This window comes from Panthera onca, chromosome B1 (assembly GCF_046562875.1).
Source record: "Panthera onca isolate mPanOnc1 chromosome B1, mPanOnc1 haplotype 2, whole genome shotgun sequence".
NCBI lineage: Eukaryota > Metazoa > Chordata > Mammalia > Carnivora > Felidae > Panthera > Panthera onca.
Window position 1 is genome coordinate 183,624,333 of NC_138342.1, and position 18,512 is coordinate 183,642,844.

Here is an 18,512-nt window from a genome sequence, read left to right on the forward strand (position 1 = left end):
CTGCTGTTCAGATAGAATGTTCTGTATATTATTACTCTTATGTCCCATTTTGTCTATAGGCTGTTCATATCAGCGTTTTCCTTACTGATTTGCTGTCTGCATGATCTACCCATTGTTGAGTGGTGTATTAAAGACCCCATCTATTACTGTGTTGTTGCTTATTTCTTTTAGGTCTGTTCATTTTTGCTTTATGCTTTTATGTGCTCTGATTGTAACACTGGGTATATAAATATTTACAGTTGTTAGGTTATCTTGATGTATAGACCCATTTACCAGTAACCTTTTGTCTCTTATAATTTTTAAAGTCTGTTTTGTCTGATAGAAGTATAGCTTCCCCTGCCCTTTTTTTTTTTTTTTTTTTTCTTTTGGTTACCAATTGCTTCAAATGCCTTTGCTTCACTCTCAGTCTGTTTGCCTTTGAGTCTGAGGTGGGTCTCTGGTAGGACAGGTTATTGTTGGGTCTTGTTATTTTAATCCACTTAGCCTTTCTGTGTCTTTATATTGGGGAATTTAATCTGTTGACATTTAAAGTAATTGTTGATAAGGATTTACTGTTGCCTTTTTGTTGTTTTGTGGTTTGTTTTATGGATCCATTGTTCCTTGTTTCTTATCCTGTTGTCTTTGTGGTTTGATGTCCTGTCCTTATCAATATGCTTTGACTTGTCATCTTTTGTGTAATTACTACAGGTTTTTCCCTGTAGTTACCTTGAGGCTTACATAAGATGTTTTAAAATTTAGCACTTTGTTCTAAACTAATAGCAACTTTAATTGAACTACTAAGCTTTATACTTCTCACATTTTACTTAATGTTGCAATTTACATATTTTCTTATTGTGTAATTAATAAGACTATTGAAGATATGGTTACTTTTACTGTATTTGTTTTTAACGTTTAAACTAGTCTTACGACTTACACACCACCACTATCCTATTACAGAATCCATTTTTAACTATCAATACTAGTGAGTTGTACACTGCCTTATGTTTCTATGCTGTTAACTAGTGATCTTTTATTTTCACTCAAAGAACTCCCTTTAGCATTTCTTTTAAGGTAGGTATAATGGTAATGAACTCCCTCAGCTTTTGTTTGTCTGAGAAAGTCTATCCTTCCTTTATTTTTGAAGGACAGCTTTGCCAGGCATAGAATTGATTGAAACTTTGGGTTTTTCTTTTTTTCCTCCCAGTATTTTGAATATGTCTTCCCATTGTTTTCTGTCCTGAAAAGTTTCTGTTGAGGGGCCCAGCCTTATTTGGAATTCCCTTTTATTTTCCCTCTGTTTTCTCTTATTGCTTTCAAAATTCATGGTCTTTGATTTTTGCCATTTAATTGTGAAGTGTCTTGATTTAGCCCTATTTGGGTTCACCCTGTTTGGGGTCCTTTGGGCCTCTTGGATCTGGAGGTCTATTTCCCTCCCCAGGTTTGGGAAGTTTTCAGCCATTATTGCTTTAAATATACTTTCTGTTGTTTCTTTTTCTCCTTCTAGAATTCCCCTAATGCAAATATTGCTTTCATTGTGTCCAGTAATTCCTGTAGCCTCTTTTCACTTTCTTTCATTCTTTTTGCTCCTCTAATTTCAATGGTGGTTTTTTTGTTTTTTTTCCAGTTCACTGCAGTGTTCTGCATGGTTGAGTCTGCTTTTAAAACCCTTTATTGAATTCTCCAGTTAGATTTTTCAGCTCCAATTTTGGGGCTTGTGGGTTTTTTTGTTTGTTTGGTTTGGGGAGGATTTCTACTTTGTTGAACTTCTTGTTCATGTATTGTTTTCATAACTTTAGTGGTCTGTGTGTTCTTATAGCTCACTAAACTTTATGACGATTATTCTGAATTCTTTATCTGACAGCTCACAGGTCTCCCTTTCTTTTGGGTCAGTTACTAGAGCGTCATTCATTTCCGTTGGTATGTCATACTTACCTGATTTTTCAAGATCTTTGATTCTCTATGTTGGTCTCTGTGCCTTTCTTTAAGTGGTCTCCTCTTTCAGACTTAGCATGTTTGATTTGGCAGAGACATTTCTTCACCAGTCAGCTTAGTGTGGGCTTCTGGACATGTCTGCTGGTAACATCCTTGGGTAGGTGGGGCCTCCTAGTAGAGTCTATTTTAGGCAAGCAGCTGTTGATGCTCTGAGGTAAGGGGTATGGCACTGGCCAAGAATAGCTAGATAACACTGCTGGCCCGGTTCCCTCCTCAAGGGAAGCTGTGGGATGATCTTCGTGATTTCCTGAAATCTCTGGTCAGGCTTACTCGAAGGTTGGGCCTGGGTACTACGTCGGCCTCCGTTCAGGCTATGAACTAGCTTCTCCGCCCTTGCAGGGCGGCTGGACGGGACCCGGGGCCTGCACGGCTTGTTCGGGGACCTGATTCGGGAAAGAGTGGGCACCTAATGTCCTGGTCAGATGAGGCCACTGGTTTTGCTCTCCAGAGGTGGAAAGCCCAGAGCTATGCTCCATCAAGTGACACCGTAAGTGGGGCCGTTGGATGAGCTACGCATTTCCCTGTGTGCTCTGGTAAGGTCCCCTGTGCGGCTGGGTTGAAGGCTGAATTCAGCAATAAGTAGGCTACGAATTACTTTCCCCGGTTGGGTGCAGCAGGAAAAGCAGCTCAAAAGCCGTCAGTGCTTTCTTCTGGACTCCAGTCAACCCACGCCTCGAGTCCCCTGGCCAGACAGAACCACTGCATTTGCTTTGGGTGGCGTCAGTTCTGCCCACCTGCTTCTTGGCTTAAGGCTGCTGGGCCACACAGCTTCCAGGTATTCTGGTGAGCCCTTCCTGTCAGAAGGGGCAGGGGGTCACATTCTGTAGGCACAGGGGCTGGAGAGGGCTATGTCTCTGGTTCCTGTTGGAGCAAGACTGGAAGGGCCCGCTTGAGGCGACTCCCAAATCTTCCTGACTAGATTTTCTGATGAGGAGGGACTGGGGGCCGTGCTCTGCAGCAGGGGTAGCTGTGGCTCAGCTCTTCTGCCAGGGCGTGGGCAGAGCAGGCAGCAAGGCCAGAACTCCTTCTTTGGGGACCCAAATTTGGCAGGCCTGAACCTTGCCAAATTCCCCGGTCAGACTGTGCCACTGACCTGGCTTGCAGATGAGCGTACACGCTGGATGGGACTACTGCTTGGCCTGTGCTCCTAGGAACGCCGTCTTCCAAGACCCAAGCGCTGGTTGTTGGAAGCCCCTCCCCACTTCTCCGTCTCAGGCTCCTAGAGGTTGAGCCCCACAGCGTTCCCCGAAGTCCTTGTGGAGTGAAACCAGAGTATGGGCTCCAACTAAGTACAACATTAGGTAGGCGGGGGGCTGGATATCACCCATGGGCTCTCCCCACCGGAGGAACCGGAGGCTTAGGGGAGAAGTCTCCACGTAGTGCTGAGCCAGCGTGGGGGAGGGGCAACGTGGTCAGCATGTAGCTGTTCCTCTTCCCCTTCCAGTGCAGTCCATCTTGGTCTCTCTTGTGCTGTGGGGTGCCTTGGCCTCACTCCCGAGCTCTAGGATCCTTTCGTTGGTGTCCTATCCAGGCACAGTTGTTAGTTGCCTTGTGAAGGGGAGTATACTCAAGAACTACCTATGTTACCATCTTGGTGATGTTACTCCCCTCCCCTCTCTTACCTTGTTCCCATTTCAGCAAAATTTTTAATACGTTACCCTATTAGCAGATTTCAAAATATTGACGTAGACTGTAAAAGTAATCCCTTTACATTATAGAATGTACTGATAATTAAAAACCACACAGTCGTAAATGTTTGTTATCTCCGTCCAAACTTTCTCCGCTGAGTTTCTTCAGATCAAACATTTATAACCCAGTAAAGTCCCATTTGTTACCAAAAGACAGGAGAATGATTCTGCTTCAAGTGTGCGTTTTAGCAAAACAAACTTTTCAGAACTTTCAGCAGTCAGTTGTTACTGTTAAATCATATTAACCAGGTACACAGTGTCTAAAGTGATCAGTGCCAAACCTTTTTCTATTTGTTAAATAGGACCACCAGATTCTCTAGTTTTTAACTGGTATTTTTCCTTATCAAAATATTACACTACTAACTTTGTTACACTTCAGGAGTCATGGTGGTGGTAACGCAGTCTCCGGAGTAGTAATAAAAGGTTGTTGTTTTAAAATGTTACGTTTTATAACATTTACAGTTTAAAATGTTATATTTAATGTGATCTGAATTCTTATTTACGAACCAAAGAGTAAATGTTATTTCTATTTTATTAGGTATTAGACCCGTTAGAGAAAGTGAGTTATAAGTTTCAGCAATTTTTAAATGATGAGATTGCAGGAAAAGGCAACAAGATTATTATAACAATTCAAAATATATTATCTAAAGAAAAGTTAAAGTGATCGTGAAACCTGAAAAGCTCAAGCAATTACAGACCTCGTCAGTTACAGAGACATCTAACCACAAGGGGTATGTTTCTGCCGGGTGCTCCGTTACTAGAAATACCAATAACAGAGGGAGGAAGGCAATGTCAAGGGATTTCGAAAACAAAATACGTATCTGGAAATGAAATAAGGGTGAGGGCTGAGAACAGCAGGTGGGGGAGAAGGGGTCGGCACTCTGAGCAGATGCATGCTGTGAAAGGAAGATCTGTGCCAATAACTCAGGTGATAGAAGAGGTCAGTGCTATGTAGTAAACAAAACTTTCAGAATCCAGAACTAAAAATGGGGAATAACTTTTCCTTATATATGGTTGGTAAAAGAAATGGTTACTTCCTGTTCTTCAGCATCTAAAGAAAGTAAAAGCTGGACTTTTTTTTCCCTTTCCATTGCTACGTTTTATAATTCTCAAAGACATGTACCATTTCTTGAATGATTTTTTTATTTTGAATTGCACTGCTCCCTTCTTTTTGGAAAGTGTCTCTTGTGTGTCCTTTATTTTGGAACCCCACAGAGAAACTTCAGGCAGTGAGAAACACAGCTTCGTCAGAATCACGGTCCTTGCCACTGTCTTCGCTTGGTGCACACTCCCCACCACTTGGGGACCGACAGCTCAAGTCCTCCACCCCGGACTCTTGATCGCTGTTGGCCGACAGATCCGGATCTGAGCTTTTCAAATTGTCTTGGGTTAGAATGAGAGCAGAATCTTCATCACCTTGTGAAGGACTCCTGGATGGAAAGGATTTCATGTTTCCACTGTAATCCTGGGGAGTGTTGGCTGTGCTGTTGTCTGAGGTAGAAAACCCTGAGTGTTTGCTGGGTTCACTTTGCTTAGCCTTCACTTTAGTGTGATTTAACTGGACTTTCTGAATTTTTTCCAGCCTCTAAAAAAAAAAAAAAGGTTTTTTAGGGAAAAATCATAAATAATTTAGTATTTATTACTTTCCACCTGGGTATAATCTTAAGAACACGGGATTTAAATGGACTTGGGTTCAAAGCTAGACTTTATGACCTCGGACAAAATAGATTACGTGAGACTTGGTTTCTTCATCTCGAATTAAATGAAGGTAAATACCAGCTTTACTATAGGTTTTCTATAAAATGCAAAAAAAGAAAAAAAATAATATAGGTAAAGCACCTGGCAATCAGTAGTCATCCTTTCTAGACCTGTAATGTTTTACATGATGATTTTCATCCTATAAACTCAAAGTGCATTTATAAAACATCAGGAATGAGGTGTTTATTATCTAATTTTTTTAATTAAGAAACATCACTTAACCATAAAACACCTCCTTCTAAAGTATACAGTTCGGTGGTTTTAGTATGTTCGCAAGGTTATACAACAACTCACTACTACCTAATTCCAAAATATTTTCATCATCCTCGAAGAAAACCCCATAACCATTAGCAGTCACTCCCCATTCAGCCTCCCACAGCTCTGGCTGCCACTAAGCTACTTTCTATCTCTATGGATTTGCCTCATCTGGACATTTCATATAAATGGAATCATACAACACATATAACATGTGTCTGGCTTCTTTCCCTTAGTTCATGTTCTCGGGGTTCATCCCCACTGTAGCACGTATCAGTACTTCGTTCCTTCTTATGGCTGAATGATACTCCATTGCATGAATATCCACATTTTATCTCTTCATCGGCTGATGGACATTTGGGTTGTTCAAAATACATTTTACCAGATTTCATCCTTTGGTGTCAACAAGGAGGGGTGTTATAAGATCAAGTATTACATATTCATTTAAAAGCATTCATCTTAAGTTGTTATGTGCAAAGAGCACTGTAGTGGGCAGTATGAGTAATTGAGATAGATACAGATCCAGCCATAAAGAACTTGGGTTATGGAGGCAGAGTTCAGGTGATGTAAGAATTTGGAAGAGATAAAAATTATTTAAGAGGGCAGGTGGGATAGCTAGAGGGAAGAGATCCAAGTAAGCTTCAGGAATGGAGCGTTTTAATAGGACTCTGAAAGAATTAAACTCAGGTGCTGGTGATGGTTAGAGCATTTATGGCAGGAGGGACAGTGAGAAGACAACCACCAAAGTAGGAAGATGTCATTGTGTACAAGAAGCAGAGAGCAGTTGAATTTGAGCAAGGGGAATAGTAGAGAATAAAGCTGAAAGGGTTGATTAGGCCAAATTGTGGGAAAATCTTAAATGCCAGGCTAAAGGGCTTTGACTTTGTTATAAGGGAAAAGAGCCAAAGGCTTTTAATTAAGGTGTTTTCAGATTTTCTAAGTAGTTTTTTTCCTTCATTTTTAGTATTTTAACAAAAAGAATATTGGAACAGACCAGGAGAACAGTTAGCCTTTCCTAAAGCTTGGGTATCTTTAGGAAGAGTAAATAAAACTGGCTGAGTAAAGACATGTGTGGACTTGAAAATGGCAAAACTCATAGAAGTTTTACCAGTGCTCCAGAATTCTAAAAACCTAAGCTGTGCATCATTTCACTTCTCTGGGTGCTACTTAATTCAAGGTCTCTCTCGCCCTGGTGGCAAGTCACAGTCAATCACTGTGGCACTCTAAAGATTCTCCATCAGAATCTCTAGGCTTAAGAGCCCTGGCATTAGGGTTTTTGTGAGGTGGTGGTTTTGATACACGGAGTCAAAAACTGTTCTCCAATCGTGTAAAATTAACGTAGAGCTCTCCACATAGGTCTCAAGAGGATTTGTTGAACCCTTGCAGGTTTAAAAAATTTTTTTTTTTTCAACGTTTTTTATTTATTTTTGGGACAGAGAGAGACAGAGCATGAACGGGGGAGGGGCAGAGAGAGAGGGAGACACAGAATCGGAAACAGGCTCCAGGCTCCGAGCCATCAGCCCAGAGCCTGACGCGGGGCTCGAACTCACAGACCACGAGATCGTGACCTGGCTGAAGTCGGACGCTTAACCGACTGCGCCACCCAGGCGCCCCCCTTGCAGGTTTATAATAGAGTAAGATTTATGCTTGCCTTCAAAATTTCTCAAAACCAGTAGTTTAACTTGCTGAATGTGTTTTATCCATCTGGCTCCTGTATGTACTTGAGTGTACAACCCTAGACCTAAGATCTTCTGCTTAGATCTTGAAAGGCGATGTTTCCTAGGAATGTTATGGGAGCATCAGAGGAGTCTGCCTCACCAGCTACCTCCAAATGACTATCTTATTGGTGGGGTCCCTGAACCATCATACATGTCCCCCAGGCCACCCTTTTAGGGGTGACCTCCAGATGACTACCCATCAGGTAAAGGAAGTAGACTTTGTTGGAACTCATCTTGTGATATTTCGCCGACTTCCATTTAGAAATTTATCAAACTAAAGGTAAAAACCTGGAAGTTCTTTTCACGTCATAGTACTGTTTTATGCACTATGATGGGAAATCTTAGTTTATTGACATTTTCCCGGCCTTCATCCTAATACTTTTATCTGTAGTATGTAAGATCTCAAGGGGGCACAGAAGCCTTTTCATCCTATTTAAACCTTTAGTCTCAATTTAGAATTCAGGTCCAGACAACAGCAATCGGTTGCCGATTCTCGAGCAAGTGAAAGACATGATGATGCCATGGAGAGTTAACAAGGTGAGTGAAGCAGAGTGAAGCAAAGAAGCCATGCGGTTTTAGGGAACCGCTAAATAAACTGCTAAATAAAATAAACCGCTAAATAAATCCAGTGGTATCACTGGAAGCAAAGTTATAAAATCAGCAAAAATGTGTACATTATAACCGTCCTGTCCAATTGGGAAATTATAAAAGCCAAAAACTAGGCTGTTGGTAACTCGGCCTCGGCTGTTATCATGTATAGGCTAATATAATAATATTGAAAGTAATAATAAATTTACAAAAAAAACCAAATTTTTACAAGCACATAAAACAAAAGTGCAAAGTCAGATTTTGTTCTTTTCACTTTGAATCCCACTTTTTCACGTACTCTCCAGGAAGATTCCTTTTGGTTCTCTCAAATAACAGTAACAAGATAAAATGTGACCGATGGTGGGGATAGGCGACTAGTTCAGCAAACCCTGTAAGTGAGCCCCCAGCCAGACGCCTGAAATGTGCTGAGTGCCGAGGTCTGGGCTTCGGCTACCTGGGCGCTCACCCGGTGGCCGTCTGCTTCAGGTTATCCACTCGGCTAAAATGTAAAATGGCTACGTTGCCTCATTTCACGAACCCCGAGTCACGAAAGGCCTTCACGAACAGTGTTTGTCGGGAAATAAGCACAGAAAGTAGGTGAACAGGAAGTGTGTCTTACTTCTTCTAGGGCCTCTCGTTCTTCCTCCAGCTGCTGGGTTTCCTCCTTCACCGCCATGAGGTAATCGGTAACAGACTGTCGGGGCTGCAGCCCCTTTTCAAAGCGGTTGTACATCCCACTCCAAAACCTGGAAGAGACAGCAGAGCTTTACGATGCCACCATCTCCCAGTCTGTAAATCACGCTCTCGAGTCTTCTTAAGGTATCTTTCTTTCATGCCAGAGGCCCAAAGTCCTAATAATAACGAATCACGTTACATAAGGTAATGATTTCGTGCTGGTACTTTCTTTCGCTTGGGAAGGTAAATTCATCATGAGTCTGCTTGTACCTGTGGTCCTGAATAAGAAGGCCCAGATCTGGGGCGCCTGGGTGGCGCAGTCGGTTAAGCGTCCGACTTCAGCCAGGTCACGATCTCGCGGTCCGTGAGTTCGAGCCCCGCGTCGGGCTCTGGGCTGATGGCCCAGAGCCTGGAGCCTGTTTCCGATTCTGTGTCTCCCTCTCTCTGCCCCTCCCCCATTCATGCTCTGTCTGTCTCTCTCTGTCCCAAAAATAAATAAATAAATAAATAAATAAATAAATAAATAAATAAATAAAAAAAAAGAAGGCCCAGATCTTTCTTAAATAGACAGAAGTAGCACACGTTATATTCTTCTTATTTAAGAAAATGGCTCTTAGTTTTCGCATAAGCTTGGAAAATTAGTGCTTATACTCTCATTTAGAATCTCTCAGCTGCAAAGGGAACCTTCTAAATTTGAAGGTTTGGGCTTGTTTTTATCACAACCACCAAAAATTGATATTTCCGTTTGCATCAGATCTTTTTTTTGTTTGTTTTAATCCTACACAACAAAGCATACTGGAATGCAGATGAGAAGAGACAGTATCATCACAAGGATGTCTGCAGATCCACATTTTACTTAGAAAAGCACTTTGAGGGCAGGGACTTAGTGCCATTCATGGTTTTCTCCATGAAACCTAGCACTGCCTAGAACAGTGCTTGACCCCCAATGACATACTTGACTGGCTATTACTAACGAATTAGGAGCATTATGTGTCTCAGCAGCTCTCAAGGCTGCTATTTTACACAAACCATGGAGACTTTTTTTTTCTTTTTAGTGTGGCAGAATTAACATTTTTTCAGAATTCTGGCAAAATAATTAAGATAATTCAGAACAAACACAAATTGAGGGAGGAAAAACACTGTAGAGGAAGAAAAGCCACTAAGTACGTTGGGGGTGAGCAGGGAGAAGGAATGTGGTTTCTCAGATGATTCCGTGTATTTGTCTTTTTTGCTGACCTCTGAGACATCCTCCCGCATCATAAAACTTCCACATGGAGAAGAAGCCAAAGGCTAAAATGTAAAACATGCAGCTCGAATAGAGTATATACGATGCCACCCTCTCCCCATCCCAATATAGACAGTCTTAAAATAACTGACTTCCACAAGGAAATACTTCGAGTAGGAGGAAATTCAGCAGAGAAAGAAGGTAAGTCATGGTCACCACCTAAACTTGTGATTCCTCATCTGACTTACAAGGCACTTGGTTTATTCCATCCATCCTTCCTTTCCTCTGTCCCTTCTTGCTTCCTTTCTTCCCTCCCTGCTTTTTGCTTTTAAGTAATACTGGAACTTATACTTTGCAAGCATCATTATTATAAAACACCAACTTCTAAAGACAGTTCCATATTTAGAGGGAAAGAAGAGGGAGAGGAGACACTGGCAAGAATATTAGATCAGATACTTAACAAGCATCCTTCTTTGGTGTGTTTTATGTCCAAAAAAAAAGCCTTGAAGCTCAGTGTTTCATATGCTTTGGCCTCCAAATATTAAACAGTGGCAGAATCTAAGTTCATAACCATACCTAGTAAGGTCCTAGAGGGTTACATACTTGTACAGGAAGTTGCACGGCGTTGTGGGGAGACGAAGGGTTCCCCTGGTCTGGCTGTGATCGTCTCTAAATAGAGGATTCATGTAGTCGGCCCGATTCTTCCACAGGTGAGCCCATAAAGAGTATGTTCTTTCTTGAATTCTGTTATAAAGAAAATAAGCCTGAAAATTATCTGTCTTGGTTTATAGAAATCGTAGATGTGTACTTGTCAAAGCTGGAAAGGGACCACTAATTGTTACGTGCATATCCAGTGTCCCTGTCCTGTAGCAGGGAAACTGACAATCTGAGTGTGTGACTTCATGAGTCAGCAGGAGAGCACCGTAACAGTCTCAACTTCTCTGCTACCTGTACTGGCCTGGACAAGATGTTTAATTCCTCTGAGTGTAAAATAAAACTGCTATGTAATTGGGGGGAGGGGATTCTTCTCCAAATAGTCATTGACGTTGTATTATTTGCCAGGTACTATTTAAATGCTTCACCTGTTTTCTCTCATTCGGTCCTCACTGAACTCCTATGAGATCTGTCCATTGTACAGATGAGGAAACTGAGGTTAAGAGAGATTAGGCAGTTTCTCAAAGTCCCATAGCTAGTGAGTGGAATAGCCAGGATTCACACCCAAGCAGACACCATCAAATTGGCTGGTCCGTCGCAGCAAACCACAAACTCGTCTAGGAAAACAGGTGAGCTTGAAGGATGCCCTCTGCTACGTCGAAATCATTACCATTTAATCAGGAATCACACTTGAAGCTCCCGAGAGAAAAACCACCCAGTATTCACGAGAAAAAGTGAATGTTATGTGGTCTGTTCAGACAGCATAAAACCAGTGGAGTCGATTTTACTTGACCATTTCCAAAATTAAATCTGATTATTACTATGTACACTACAGTTAACATCATTTTATCTTATGAAAATTTCAAAACTCTTCTGTCACTGCAGTTCATAAAGCACTCTGCTGTTAAGCTTTTGACTTTGTAATTTATTTTAAAGGCTACATTTCACTGACTTCCTTCTCGATAAAAGCAGTACAGTTTTAATCTTAATGAAAGAATGACTTGGGTTTCAAATCTGCTTCTTTCCCAGTTAGATTTGCACCTCTTCTTATGAGAGTATGTCCACTGCAGATGTCTGTTTCCTTTTAAGCTCAAAAATCACTTTCTCTGACTCCAGGAAGTTTCCTTTCAGTATTCGTGTCAGGTCTACGGCCCTGTCCGTGGCTGTCACTGGGGTGTGTAAGCTCGTACCTCACTTTGTCGGGTGCTGATACCAAACCAGGTATGAAGTGGTGTCAGGAGAAGGAAAGTAACCTTAATCTGTCAGTACAGATATGTAGCTACAACAGTCTTCGGAATTTTAAAAGGCCGTCTGAAATTCTCAGTCACAAAATCCTTAGATAAAAATTAAACAGCAAAGCACTCACTTGAGTTCTTGTCGCTCCTTCTGGCTGTTACACAGGAAGTTTCCAAACTGGCAGGAATAAATGTGATGTTGAATGTGAATCAGAAATCTCTCATTGAACTCAAAGGCACAGGGAAATTGTTCCATTAACTGCCAGACACATTCGATGAACTGATCGATAACTGGAGAGATTTCTTTTGGATCACCATCTAGATTGCCATATCTATAAAACGAAGTTGGGTTTGTGGAATGAGAAGGCTATAAATGCAAAAACAATCACAAAATAAACCTCAGTTTCTAAATAAACCTTACAGACCTGGAGCACAGAAATGGAAAAAAACAAATTCCACTTTCAGGAGAAACTTTGTATTGAAGGTCTTGGGTAGAGAAGGGACATAAGGCAAGAGATCAAATTCAAGGGAACTTTCCACGGCAGAAGAGCATTCTTTCATTCAAGATTTAAAAGTACATCAGGACTTCTGAAGTAAATCTTGGACTTCATTTTAATCAGTGACTTGTGGGAGTGTGGGAAGAAATGTCTAAGCAACTTTACAGAGTTTTTCACTTTTGCACTGTTTTGTTGGGAAAGGAAGAGGAAGAAAGACAACTTGAAAAAACTGTGGCTTCCCAAGTATCTCAGCGTATTTCTAGAGCAATGTCAAAACCTATCACAAAGTTATTTCCGTGTGGCCAGATTCCCATCTGCCTTCAGATCTCCCATCTTGGTTTTCCAAGAATACATCACAATCTCCTCCCTCACATTTATATTGACCTTTAAATGAAGACTGCCTAGTCCTTTACACTATTATGTGAATCTTACAGTTCAAAAGGATGATTTGGGTGCCATCAAATACAAAATAATATAGAACCTCATCTTCTCAGCAATGGATAACCAACTTTAGGAATAGAAATGAGCAAAGATAATCAGTTTAGGAGTTTTTCCAAGAGTGAAAACATTAGAAATTATCTGGAAACTTCTCAAAAGTTTTAATTCCACTCAACTTGGTAGCTTTATAAAGGGTTGCCTAGGGGCGCCTGGGTGGCTTCGGTTGAGTGTTCTGCTTAGGCTCAGGTCATGATCTCACAGTTCTCTAGCTTGAGCCCTCCCTGGGGCTCTGTGCTGACAGCTCAGAGCCTGGAGCCTGCTTCGGATTCTGTGTCTCCCTATCTCTCTCTGCCCCTCTCCTGCTTGTGTTCTCCCTCTCTCAAGAATAAATAAGCATTAAAAAGGCGTAGGGGTGAGGAGCGCTAAATATTCTTTCCTGATAGTCTTCAGCCATCTCCACCTTCTTTCTGTCCATATCCTCTGTCTGAAAGATGCTAACTGCCTAGAAGATAGAACCCCAAAACTGAAAATAACAATGTGATCTTAAAAAGGTTACTTAATGGGTACCTGGCTGACTCTGTAGAGCATGTGATCTTAATCAGGGTCATGAGTTCAAGCCCCATATTGGGCTTGGTGCCTACTTAAAAAAAACGTCAAATGTTTGGGGGCTTTAATATTCTCTTTTGTAAAACAGATTCATTGTGCTTTCCTGGAAAAATAATTACAAAAAAAAAGAGTTCCAGAAAACCACAGAATAAATGATTAATGCTAAATGTAAAAATGAGAACATTAAATATGGGCAGTTCCATGAAGTTAGAATTTACTTTAGGAAAACACATTGAAACAAAAGTGTATGTCAAATACCTAACTCACTTATTACCATGTTGCCTAAAATTTAACTCTTAGCACCATAAGACTAGATTACACCAGCTACAACGTTCACCGTTCAGAGATTAAACACCAGAACACGTGTCCGGCATCATCAACACTGACCAAAAGGACGCTGGTGGCTCTAGAAACAACAGCTTCTGTTTACTGAAAGGTTAGTTATATAGTGAGGCAAGGAGCTAGACGAGTTACATACACTTTTTAAAAAGCCTTGCTATAACCCTATGGAACAGGGAATGAATCCCCATTTTGCAGATGGGAGACCCCACACTAAGGACCACGCCACACAGCCCATAAATGCCACAGGCTGGGTTTGGGGCTGGATCTGTCTCGCTCCAAAACTGGGCTATGTTCCCTCTCCTCGGACATCTGGGACATACTTCACCTGTGACACAAATACCCAGGACAAGCCCAAGTTCGTTCCCAGTGTGAAAGGTCAAAGAGAGACTGTTCCACAGACATTTCTCATCTTCCAGCTCAGAAAGTGTGTGCACTTCGAAAATGGAATAGTTTAATAAATCAAACGTATGTGGTAGGAGGAAGGGAGAGCTCATCCTTTCTAGGCCAATGAATAAAGAAGTATTTGTCTTTTCTGGAACAATTTAACATTAGTTTAGTTCTGCCCAACAAATAAATACTGAGAGTGCTCAGAACTTCATTTATCTGTGATACGATATATACAACAAAATTTTAGCTTTTTGAATAAAATCCACAAACTTTAAAAATAAGGCTATTTTCCCCCTCACTCAATTGAAAACTCCAGAAATAGATCTTTCTATCCTAAACATCAAAACAGATTTTTAAGGTTTTGATTTTTTTTTTTTTTTACCTGTGATTAAATTTATGACCAAAGGAAATCCAGTCCTTTTCAATTAATACCTACACAAAAAAGAATATAAGTATCACGGAGAGAAGCAAACAAGGAAAAATAAGAGACCCCAACCAACAATGCTGAAGGATTCAAAGGTTCTTGGAGTAGTGACTATCCTCAGGTAACCTGCAAATGAATAAGCACTCCTTATCCACCAATGTAGAGACGCATATGCACAGCAGAAGGGCAAAGGTGAAGGTCATCCACAGGAAAAATAAATGGGAATGGACATTTGAAAAGGGGGTAACAGCACCAGTGGGTGCTTCCTACAAACCACTGTTCATATTACTTCACGTATAATCTCTTTTCATTGTGGGACAAGTAGAATCACCCATTTTTCAGAAGGGAGAACTGAAAGAAGTTAAATACTCCTAAGATCAGGCTAGTAGGAAGTGATTGATGCTAACTCATAACCTCGCCCTTTCTACACCCAAGCCTGTCTCTTGACCATTATGTCTTCAGTTATATCAAATACCAATGTCCTTACAAGAAACCGTTGGGAATATTTTCCTGTGATCTTTATTACACATCGGAAAAACTGTAAAATGATGGGAGTCTGGGACATGGTAGAGGAGTTCAGCCCTGCTTTGGATTTGAGGTAACATGAGTGTATAATCTCCAGTTATCTGAATTAAAAAAAAAAATTAATAATAGAGAGCAATCCTGTCACTATCACCAATGCTCTAAAATGGCCAGAGATGTCCCTTGAAAACAATATGGAGTGGCTGAAGTTTGCCCTCGACGCTGCATAAATTTAATGGGGCAGAATCAAAAGGAGTCAGTGGCGGAGGGTGGCGTGAAATAGCGTGTGACCCCGAAGCCCTCGGCTGTCCAAATGGAAATGAAGGAATCCTAACCTCGGTCCAGGGGAGGGGTCTGAAGCAGGAGTATCACTGAAGTCTCAATGCTATCACAGGTCACTGGAAGTTCTCAGACACTTTCAAAAACAGAAGAGAGAGACAGCCCATCACAAAAACCTGCCTCTGCCTCTTCCCTCCTGCCCCCCGAGTGCCGGGGGACAGTACTCGATGAAGGGAATCTAGCAGTAGAAGCAACACGTTCGGCTCCTGTCGGCATCTTGCCCCAGCATGGATTCAGGATCCACTGGAGCACTTTCTATTAAATGGCTCAAGAGGCAAGAGCCAGGCAATCTGCCAGTCACTAGGAAGCCCCTGCCGTCATTTGAAGACAAGGGTTCCACCTCGGCCAGAGCGTCACCACTCCAGGCAACTACACCAACATTCTGCACTTGGACGTGACAGGCCACGCTGTGACACACACCTAAATGGTGAAAATCTAGGAAAGGGTGGACTTCATACTTTCAACAAAGAACACAAAAACACTGAAATTCTCAATACTCCAGAATTGTGAAGGACTATCTAAAACATAAAAGCAGTCAGTGAAAACGGTTTTTCCTCTCAAGGACCTTTTGCGTGCACGATACAGAAAATGTTTGCTCCGAGTATTTTTTTCTGAAAAGCATTTCCTGTTATTACATGTTCACGTGTTCCCTCAAACTTGAAATAGTTATGAGCAAAGAGGATGTAAAACTCACTACTTTGCAAACTACTGAATATCTTGTGTACTCGCCCCCAAATTCACATTTAATAGTGCCAAATCGAATGGGTCCCAACATCCCAGAAATTCAGTTCCCTTCTTTACTCCGAGACCATTTTCCACATTTTGCCTCTTAATCTTGCTGACGGACTGAGAGAAAAAGAACAAGAGGGAAACAAATTTGCTGCAAGTTGTCCACTCTGTTCAAGGCCCTGCGTGGGACGTGAGGCGGGTTACACTCACCATGAAGCCCTTCAGAGTCCGGTAATGCGGATCGAGCAGGAGGCTGGCCACCGAGCACACCTGGGCGGTCCTGTCCCAGCCATCAGAACAGTGAACCAGCACACTCACCCCTTCCTCTGAGACTGCCTGAAACACACGGGATGGGCAAAGAGTCAAGAAGAATGGGGACAAAAAGGAAAAATGTCTCATCAGAACTAGGTTTGCTTTTATACCTACAGAAAGAAAAAGAAAAAAAAAAAAAAAAACCCACATAACCGAAAACAGCTCAATTCAGTGCTCATGCCCCATCCAGTTAGGGGAGCGTAAGGGCTGGCTTGGTGCTGGTGACCAAAACTTTTCCTTCCCATCACACGCCCAGAAGCCACCCTCCCTCCCCTCTGGGTTCCTTAAGACTTTTCCCGTACTCGAATTCTTCAGCTGTTACCGGCCTCAGTCCTTTTCCCAAAAGGGAAAGACCGAGACTGTCCTCTCTTTTGCACATCCTAAGAGGGCAAACTGTGGCCTGCAAAGCCAGCTCCCCACTCGGCGAGGCACAGCTTAGCGTGGCGGCCACAGCAGATGGGGAGGAAGCAGGCAGGATCCCTGTTCTGAAGTCAGAGTACCAGTCCGCTGGCTGCTCTGCCCTTCTCACCCACCTTTGCAATGAAGATTCCTGCATCCATGATGGCCTTAATGTGCCTTAACCAGCCAGAGTTCTCCAGTCCCCACAGAAAGTCACTCATCGAGGGAGATTTAAGTTCGCACACTGCAAGATAAATGTTATGAAAGCAAAATAAAGGCAATTTCATAGTTTACCTCTGATCATATTTGCAGGTAGTTGGTTAATGATTCCTTCATTGTAGTATTTTCTGCAAGAAATTAAGTCAAGATAAATGCCCATACTTAATAAAATGGATTCTACCGAACCACTTCAGGCAAGGCTCTTACTACTTTCTCCCGTCATCAGGGATGCCGCATTTCAGAAGTATTCCATTTGTAAAGTTTAAACCCTAATATTAATGAAAATCATCGTTACCACAGTAGAATGTCCGGCAGAGAAGACGGATTTACGATACTCGCCCTGGGGCACTAAGGAGTACATGAATGCACACACTATACGGGAAAGTTCTTGTAACGCCCCCCAGCACCCGCCCAGCTAGAACTCTGCAGCACCCAACCACTTGGGTTTTGTGAAAACACAAAACAGAACTATCCTAAACATCTTCAAAAGAAATGTTCCAACTCTTCTTGCCAGCAACCCCCACCCACTGGGAGTAAGGCCTGGGGCAACTGAGTGGCTCAGTCGGATGAGCATCTCACTCTTGATCTTAGCTCGGGTTGTGATCTCAGGGGCGTGAGTTGAAGCCCTGTGGGCACCTGGGTGGCTCAGTGGTTAGGCATCCGACTTCAGCTCAGGTCATGATCTCAAGGTTTGTGGGTTTGAGCCCCGCGTCGGGCTCTGTGCTGACAGCTCAGAGCTCTGGAGCCTGCTTCGGATTCTGTGTCTCCCTCTCTCTGCCCACCCCCCCCCCCCCCCGCTTGCCCCTGTCTCTCAAAAAATAAATAATAAAAAAGAAATTTTAAAAAAATGAGAACCTGTCCTTCTCACCTGCTTCTCCAACATCAAGTTAGGGGTTTTCCCTTGACTGAAAATAAAGATGAGCTAGAATCATCTTGCTATCTATATTTACACAACTAAGGCAGGCATGTCAACACTTCTATAATATCACAAGCAATTTCACCTCTAGAGGTTACCTTTTAGTTAACACAAAGCATGAAAAAGCTTTAGAGCTAGTGTTCTATGGATCGGAAATAATTACATTCCAAAGTTTGTGTGTTTTATACCCAGGAAGCAGTTTTGAGGAATCCTATAAATCAACCAACGACACGTCATGTCCCATAGATTCACGTTTGTTTGCCTATTTTTTTGTACTCCGTGATGCAGTGACACATGCAGGGAGCGGAGGGCCCTTTTGCCCGCCCTCCTCCACCCCCCGCCGTGCTGTCAGGAAGTGGCTATATGGTCCTGCACGAGTCATTTCCACTTTTTGAGGCTCTATTTCTTCATGTTTAAAATAGGGAAGGTGTATTGCATTATATCTAAGTGTCCTTCCAGCTCTAACCTCCCACATTCAACTTCGTTAACTCTTCAAAAGTATTACATACTTGGAATACAGACAACGACTAACTACAATATTTAATTTATCGACTGGCCTTTCCTCCAATATGCTATGGAACAGATGGTTCACTCTCTCGTTTCCTGCAATTTGAC

The 18,512-nt window shown here is 42.1% G+C and overlaps 1 protein-coding gene across 2 annotated transcripts in view; it reads right to left on the reverse strand.

The window, feature by feature from the left end:
* Nucleotides 1-4,784: 4,784 nt before the first annotated feature.
* MTMR7 (myotubularin related protein 7) overlaps nucleotides 4,785-18,512 on the reverse strand; it is a 125,325-nt gene continuing 111,597 nt past the window's right edge. For both annotated transcript variants that reach the window (XM_081795634.1, XM_078445381.2), the window contains 7 exons: nucleotides 16,897-17,006; nucleotides 16,262-16,387; nucleotides 14,420-14,469; nucleotides 11,899-12,099; nucleotides 10,482-10,622; nucleotides 8,598-8,724; nucleotides 4,785-5,244 (listed from right to left, as the gene is read on the reverse strand). In XM_081795634.1, the coding sequence (XP_081651760.1) occupies nucleotides 4,882-5,244; nucleotides 8,598-8,724; nucleotides 10,482-10,622; nucleotides 11,899-12,099; nucleotides 14,420-14,469; nucleotides 16,262-16,387; nucleotides 16,897-17,006 (1,118 nt within the window). In that variant the 3' untranslated portion in view covers nucleotides 4,785-4,881. The remainder of the gene's footprint in view (nucleotides 5,245-8,597; nucleotides 8,725-10,481; nucleotides 10,623-11,898; nucleotides 12,100-14,419; nucleotides 14,470-16,261; nucleotides 16,388-16,896; nucleotides 17,007-18,512) is intronic.